The sequence below is a fragment of the Diuraphis noxia genome, unplaced genomic scaffold, assembly GCF_037042655.1.
Source record: "Diuraphis noxia isolate RWA-SAM2 unplaced genomic scaffold, SU_Dnox_SAM2 contig0002, whole genome shotgun sequence".
Classification (NCBI taxonomy): Eukaryota; Metazoa; Arthropoda; class Insecta; order Hemiptera; family Aphididae; genus Diuraphis; species Diuraphis noxia.
Window position 1 is genome coordinate 80,837,844 of NW_028301712.1, and position 8,655 is coordinate 80,846,498.

Genomic DNA, 8,655 nt, shown 5'->3' on the forward strand with positions numbered 1-8,655 from the left:
AAAAACATAAGTAATTTTTGAAATAATGAGTGTTCGATGATATAAAAGAATCACCAGGTATATAATATAAAACATGGGATATTATTATTGGTATCATTAAATGTTTTACATTAAGACTTGTATGTATTTCTTCGATTTCGTGTTTTTAAAAATAGACGAAGAATCGCGGGAGTTCTAACAAGTGGCGAGATAGTACCTATAACTGAAAAGTACCTACCTACCTGTAATTTTTAGTATCTATAATTAGGGGTGTGGTAAGAATAGGTGATTTAAATTTTGGCGAAAACGGGTGAATAAAGTACTATATATAATAATCACGGAAACTGCTGTATAATTATTATAGGATCGTAGTCGTCGTATTCCATAAGTTTCTACGTGTATAGTGTCGTATAATAATAAGTCATAAGGGACAGTTGTCGGCTGGAAGCACGTAGGGTGGGTGTTTGTGAGGGTGCCTCATGCCGAACGTGAATTTCTTCGGCTTGCAACGTTCAACGCACCCATGGGTGGACACGATTTGATACGCATGTGGGGTTTCTGTGCAGCCCTTATCGCTTGTTGGTAAATATATGCCGAACGTCTTGGCCGGTGAGTGGTTTTTGTACACGTCCGCATTGGTCGAGCTGTAAGCTGCCGGCCCGGGACTTCCGGTATCGTTCATCGTCCTACTACCACATTCTTTGGTCCTCCACTTTCTATATTACATGGAACAGGAACAAAAATTCGATCTTGACGATGACGTTATATAGGTGCTTTTTACTATAGTGCACGATGAAGATAGAGCGTATATAGCTCGTTGGTCGTCGTAACAATAACGAGTGGGTGGAGAGGGGGCTTATAAACAAATTGATTGCCGTTAACTATATAAGTACGTAGACAATACATAACCTTATCACTCACACTATACCTATTATTATTACTATTATACCTAACACTAGGCGCGGACTAGCTGGGATTATGCTACTACATCCATCTTGCCCTAAGATGTATTTGATCTGATTTGTTTTTAATCTAATATTTTACTATTTTGTTTGAATGTTTGCGTTGTAACTTGGTAGGTACCTATATTTACGTTTTTTTACTTAATTTCAAAGTTTTATTGGAGTAAAATGAAATATTTTAAAATTTTAGAAATACTCTACATATTTTAAATTTGCTACAAACATTTTTATTTGTTATTTGCCCTTTAAAATATGTAACATCCCGTGTTCTTTTTTTACCAGTCAGCAGCTGCCTAACACACCTCACTTAAGCCTCTGTAACAACCAACAACCATAGGCGTGATCCGAGGGGGGGGGAGGATAGGGGTTATATCCCCACCCATTGTCTTTTTTTTGCCGATCTACAGAAAACAAGTAATTAGTTCTACTATAGCTGTTTTATAGAGTCATTATTTAATACTTTTTACTAGTTATTAGCAAAAAGTTATAGTAAAATGTATATTATAAAATCATAACATACATACTCCCCTCCCATTGGAAATTTCCGTGCTCGTTACTACTGCTAATAACTATTTCACTTACTGACGATTATTATATATTTTTTTACATCTGCATCGGCTGCATTATCTCGGCCAAGAAAACATTGCATTCAGTAGTGTATTGAATATGTAACTGCGCTGCGCAGACCGCAGTGCATATTATCCTACTGCGTTGTAAACTTACATTGTGTATCCTTTTCGCCTACTCTTGATCGACGATTGATGTTCGCTGCGCAGTGTGTATGCGTTGGGTGACGGGCCAATGTTCCTCACCTCTCCGTCTGTTAGGAATGACAATAATAGTTTTGGGGTGGGCGCTCGTTTCAAATTCGGATAACACGGCAAGTAGGCAGCGGGTCCGGGACTTCGTTCGTTGTCCTCTATACAGCAGTGTTATACGACATAATATATAATATGATTAAATGTTTTCGTGTACCTATATATAATATTAACTATGTGTTTGTTTGTCGAACAGGTTATTATTGTGCACACACTTTTATTGAGAACCATTCCGATGTCGACCTTGGCGTTGGTGTATCGGCCATGACGCGTCATCCAGTCCACTCCGTACACCGGTCCGGGACTTGCAACATAAATTGGAAATTCGATTTTGCCTCTTAGAGAGTAAGCCGGCGATTGCCAAAAACTTGGGTCAGTTTTCTTTGGCATACCGATTGTTGGAGCAAGGTGATACGCATTAGGCGCGGGACCTTGACGCCAATGTTTATATAATAATAATGATAATTAATAAATATTTATTTATAAAGAAATCATCGTAAAATAAAATGATATGTTGAAAACTGCAGGTAACAGCTAATCAAAACAATTTATCAGCCGTTTTTAAATAATTAACGGTTAAAATTTAATTTGCTGAGTTGTTATAGATTATGGGAACATTATAATATTATGCGTGACGAGTCACGTCCCATAAAAAGGTGTCCCGCGGAATTCTGACAAATGAAAAAACTTTTGTTCTAATCAATATTATATGTATATATTGATTAAAACAAACGTTATTTCATTTGTCAGAATGTTAGATCTCCGTAGAATACCCTGAATGTATGCTCATATTGTATTTTAAAAGATCCGGGACGAAATTTCTGTGCAGTTTCAATCAAAAGTTGTCAAACAAATATTAATTAAATAAATAACAATTTGTTTTTGGATATAAAATAAATGTATTGATGTAACAAAAAAGCAAATATATACGTTGAATCTATAATCAAAAGTCATTATAGTCAATAATATCATAAAATAAATACCAAATATAGAAATATAACCATAAATCAATCAAACATTAGTAAAAATTAGGTTTATATTGTTGTTTTGAATGTTTTGATACCTAAGCTTTTTACATATTCTAACCTTATTATATTATTTTAATTTAATTTTTTAATCTGAATTCTTTGACAATTTCGATATATTTTTACTTCAAGTTGGATATAAATTATTAGGAAAACAAAATCCATTCATGTTTATCATCTAAATTTATAATACATCTCACAACATAATATTAGAGTTCTAATAAATTAGGATACTGTCTTATATACTGTTTTTGCAAGACTAATTTTAGTACATGATAAATATTCTATTCCAGATTTACTTGCAAAACTCACTGCAAGAGGTACTGTAATATGGTGAAAAATGAATTAAGAAAAGTGATTTTCTATGAACGGTTTTACTATACCAAACATAATCTAACATTAATAATAATATTACTATTATTAATTAACTAGCTATTACGCTGATCTTTGTTATAGAGAAATATAAATATCTTATTATGTACCTAATATTTATAGCCGTCAAGTAATTTAGTTTTTATCGATAAAAAATATAAAATATTTTACCTAAAGAGATATCCGTATTTTCTAAACATTTGTTATACGACTCATTCGTCATTTTTAAAAAAAAATTTTAAATTATAGGTATATATTGTTAACTAAATGATTAAACAAATTTTAAGTTTATTTATTGATATATTTCTATAGAGACAAGAAATATTCTATAAAAACAACGGAACGATGACTTGCATTTGGTTTGTGATCATTAATATAATATACCTAAAAGATGATTTTATTATTATTTTTAATTTTTATCAAACTGCGGTGATGTAGGTATAGACCGTATAAGAAAAGATTTTGAAATTAGCTGTTACGATTTAGTTATATACAATTATTATGACAATGTATATTGATTATTATATAACAATACAATATTGGCGATTGAACCAATACCATAGGTACCTAATTTTTAGGGACAGAAATGACAAAATTCTGTTAAGTGTGTGTAGTGTAGCAATTATTAGGCTGCATTATTTTATTTTACTGGTATAATATAATGAGGGGGGCTATCTGGAATTTCGTTTAGCCCCTCCATGTATTTTTTAGTTACCATTTTTAGAATATACTCGTATGTTATATAGATACACGAAACATTGTAGTCTTAAGCCCCCCTCCAATAAAAATGCATTACGCTAAGCCCATGCACATTAACTCGAATGCTTGGCATCTGATTACTATATTATCACCCAAGGAGATAATAATATAATAGGCAGATATATACAATTTGTTTTCTATTTTTATTCAGTTAAGACGGATTTGCGGTGTTCTGGAGACCTGCGTATTGTGTAATGTATATTTGCAGGTGTGAAAGTGTGAAACTCTAATGATTATAAACATAGTCATATCTATATAGATTATAAATGCCACATAATATAAAGACCACTTGGCACTTATCGTACAATGTATGTCTTTGGAGACAATCGTGTGCGAAGTGCATTGGTGTATGGTATATTTAATAGTGAGTACATATAAAGGTATATAATCACGTACGTGTTATGTATATAGTCTTCATTCACGTATTTCATATTTGCTCGTAAAAAAAAATTGCTAGAAAAATTATTATTATATATACAATACCGCTGTATATAGACAGTTTGCATGATGGAGGTACACAGTTCTGCAGACGGTGGACGATTTAGCAAGGCGCATAAAATATCATTGAACAGTGAGCGCGAGGGACGTCTGTCGGACTGTGAGAACTTCGTCGCGCCATATAATATTATATTCCTATACATTTTTAAGAGTGGTTGAAAAAAGGAAAAAATAATCGTCGTCGAAACGTATTTATTTTTTACCATCATTATTATTCCGTATGAATGAAACCCACTCGTAATCCATCAGACAAATCCGCAAGGTTTCCTGCAGCCGCAGGTGACGACAACCAAAACACATCCTATCCTAAAATTTATACACTTACATATTATGCTACACACACACACAAATATAAATATTATATAATAATAAACGTGTACATCCAAATCGCCGTGTTACATTGATCTATGCTGATGTGACGTGTGTGTGTGTGTGTGTGTATGTGTTAACCGATGAGTAAATACGCGGTGATGGTGTATTTAAGCCGTGAGGACGTATAAGTATATATTATACTTAATTCAAATTTGGAGTGTCTGGGAAGGGAGAGGTGGGTAAACCACAGACTGCGTATTCCATAAATACGTGCGAAAACCGTCATCATAACGAGTTTATATATAGTGGGCGACACAATGATGCACCGTATATTATTGTTATGGAGTTATAGTATATATATAAAATATAATATGCAGTATACGAATAAGTAAATCGGATTGCGGCCAAACGCCGATATATTGTTCAAACAGGGCCCATACAAGAGGTGTTTTTTTTGATCGATCCAAAATGGACATGACTCCTGTAGTCGTCTACCGCACGGCCGTATATACCAATGTGTATACACGGGTAGGCACTCATATAATATATGTGTGCAGCTATGTGTTTTCTCAGGTGCTCGCACGAATCACTGTCACCGCTCGTCAAACTGACCACACGCATCCGGCTGGAATTATTATACAATATAATATTACTACCTACCACTATACATACCACTCGTACCTATACTCGGTGAACTCATAACACACTGCATGTATATATATATATATATATATATATATATATGCGTGCACGTGTGTATATTATGTGTGCGGGCTGCAGCAGGTACCATCGGCGACGGACGTGCATATATGTATCTTTTAAATATAATATTATTATATTATCATATTATTATATCGTATTGTTCCGCAATACAAACATTTATCCAGAGGTTTTATTATATTATGTACGATCGTTTATACAGCTAAACTTTTTCATATATATATATGTGATTATATATACCTAAGATTTATGTAAAGGTTAGGTATGCACTATATGCACGATTGCTCGAATACCCCTCTATATACGAATGGATATAACATATATATTATATATACGTATAGTGATAATATCGATATGTCACAACGGCCACACGTGTTATCGTAAATTATAACCTACACTGCAAGTCTATTAATGTACCTCTATACTCAATATATTATGATGATAGAATATTATAGGATATTTCCAAAAACTCTAAGAAGTAGCTGAAAAATAAGTTTTAACGTATACCTGCACGTACAATAATCCAATAATAATAAACGTCATAAACTACTTGGCTTCAGCGGGCACATTTTACGCAGGGCCTCAGTAGGTCTCCTCGTCTGTATGTCACTGTAAGGAGAAATCATAATTTCAAGTTGTAAAATATAAACAAAAAAATATGAACTGTTGTCTGTTATTGATTTACATTAAATTACACGCTAGTATGCACTGAACATTTTGAAAACAAAAATCATCACATTTAACTATGTTTAAGTCAATAATTATTTATTATGTTCTGTATCTGAGGCCTTTTGTAACTTGTAATTAAATTGCCGGCAAGGCCCACACTGGCCACACTGCTCAAGCTGAACCTTAGCAATAGTCAACATACCTATAAACAGAAGCATATATGTTATGTAATAAGAATAATAAATCACACTTAATAGTGGAACCTTTAAATTATAAATTATAAAATAATAATTGTCGTAATTATAAATTGCGGAAAAAAAGCCCCGGCGTAAAACGTGCCACCTTTAATAATATAGACTTGATTTTAATTGTTACTTTTTATTTGTATACCTAACGATTGGCAGTCGAACAAATACTGATAATCGGTTTCAATATAATAATAAATAATAATAATCGACATAATGATAAAATGTTGTAATCATTATAATACGGTATAATAATAAGTATATAATAAGGCGGTAATTTGTTTAATTTATTATTTGTATCGTCGGAAGTTTGCCGAAAATCTTTTGTTAATCGCAACAATTTTCGTTCATTTTATGAACAAATTGTGAAAAATGCTCTAAAAACTCAGAAAATATGTATAATAAGATAAAATATTATTATTATAGTATATTTTAATCATCTAAAATACATTTTACTTGCGGACCAACGTTTCAAAACACCAGAAAAAAGACGACTCTGCATCAAAATCCCATTCCTAATTATTATGGTAGATAACAAATATATGTGAACTACCATAGGCGTGCACACGGGGGGTGCAGGGTATGCAACTGCACCCCTAGTGAGTTCAGCTTAGAAATAAATAGATAGATAAATAATACTTTTTAAGTGATAATTTTTTTCAAACCCGCGGTCACACGATGGGTGTTACCAATGCTTATATGTACGAATCTACATTGTACGAAACACGATTAAAATCGACAATCGTTTTCTGTTACCTATCGCAGTGTGATAGTCGATGGATAGTAGCTATATAGACACGTCATCTTGAATTATAATTTAAAATTATTATTAACATAGGTAACTAACATTGACTTTTAAGAGAAATACAATAATTAAAATTATTATTAATTTTTTTTTTTTTTATTAATCCTGGCCTGACTTGTTATGTGGCTAGGTAACATACTAAAATGTTCAATCTGTTTGTACTATGCACCCTCAGCAAAAATGTTCTGTGCACGCCTATGTGATCTACCATTTTATACATTACACACTGAAATGCAAAGTACAACTATAATAGAACTATACAAAAAAAAAGTATTTCGGTAAACTTTTCACTTGACTTTTTTTTTCCGTCTACCAGTAAATTATAGGTATTCCCAACAATACCATATTTTAATGAGAAAATAATAATATATACCTAGAACCTACGAATATAAAAATGATTACAGTTTAGTACTCACTTAAGTACCCATGTGCCCCGCCGCTGGGTCGACTGTATAGGTACATAATATAATATTATATTAATAAACACATCGTATATTAGTGTGCGTACATGTGAATATGTGTGATTACGCTTGGGTGAGCGACGGTGGCAAGTACCAGTATAGCACACACACACACACACACACACGTCATACGAGAAATGGATTTATTCGCGGTACGAGCTTGAGTGGCTTCTACATACACACAAATATAATATAGGTACATGCACGCACACACGCGACGAAATGCATTCTGTTCACGTCTGTGGCGTGAATCAAATTGGCTGCGGATACTCCAAATCCTCCTCCACCGCGTAGAATTTGCCCAATTAAATCGACTGCTGCTGCTGTTGTTACTGAGGGAGAGGAAAACGTTCCGTCACCCGGAAGTGCAACACATATACCTATATATACTTTGTAACATTGTATAATCTCGCGGCGGGTCACCGCGTTCCGATAACGTATTTCCTTCTACTCGCGAGTCCGGAGCTAATATTATACAGATTCGTTTCCACCACTTTACACTGGGAAACTGTAAATTCTATTTAATACTATTATACTGTTATAAATATATATAGACATAATATAGCTCGTACCTACACTTTATATGAATAAGAGAAAACGGGTAGGTACTTATATCTTCATAATAATATACATAAAATAGATATGCATTATTGTACTAATTAGTGTATTGAATTAAAAATTTTGTTTAGAATATAACATTCTGAATATACCTAAAATCGACTAATTCATAAGTTACTGTCTGTGTGCATCAAAATACGATTTAAATTGAATGCAGTGATTTTTTCTTCATAATTATCTGGGATTATTACAATATATTTTACAAGATATTATTTTTTAATACTTAAAACCGCAAAATATGGGTCTATCACACAACCGTATAATAATTAGGCATGCATTTATAAAATTAAGATGTATAAATAGACAATAGTTATTTAAAATGTTAAAATAAATTGTGCTTAAAATGTAAGTATAATTTATCCATACTCTTGTACGTAATTATTTATACAATAAACGCTTTGCCAATTATCAA

The 8,655-nt window shown here is 32.7% G+C and overlaps 1 protein-coding gene across 1 annotated transcript; it reads right to left on the bottom strand.

Moving 5' to 3' along the window:
* Nucleotides 1–400: 400 nt before the first annotated feature.
* On the bottom strand, nt 401–4,713 carry LOC149058984 (protein CIMAP1D-like). The gene is made up of 4 exons (XM_089218517.1): nt 4,617–4,713; nt 1,973–2,190; nt 1,665–1,858; nt 401–695 (listed from the first exon to the last, which is right to left on the bottom strand). The coding sequence occupies exons 1-4, from the start codon at nt 4,711–4,713 to the stop codon at nt 401–403; spliced, it is 804 nt and encodes a 267-aa protein (XP_089074643.1).
* Nucleotides 4,714–8,655: the final 3,942 nt, after the last annotated feature.

Coding starts and splice junctions, on each gene's coding strand:
- LOC149058984 (XM_089218517.1), bottom strand. CDS start 4,713: ATGTGTTTTGGTTGTCGTCACCTGCGGCTGCAGGAAACCTTGCGGATT. Junction 2,191..4,616: donor CATACGGAATAATAATGATG/GTAAAAAATAAA, acceptor ATTGGCGTCAAG/GTCCCGCGCCTAATGCGTAT. Junction 1,859..1,972: donor GAATGGTTCTCAATAAAAGT/GTGTGCACAATA, acceptor TGCTGTATAGAG/GACAACGAACGAAGTCCCGG.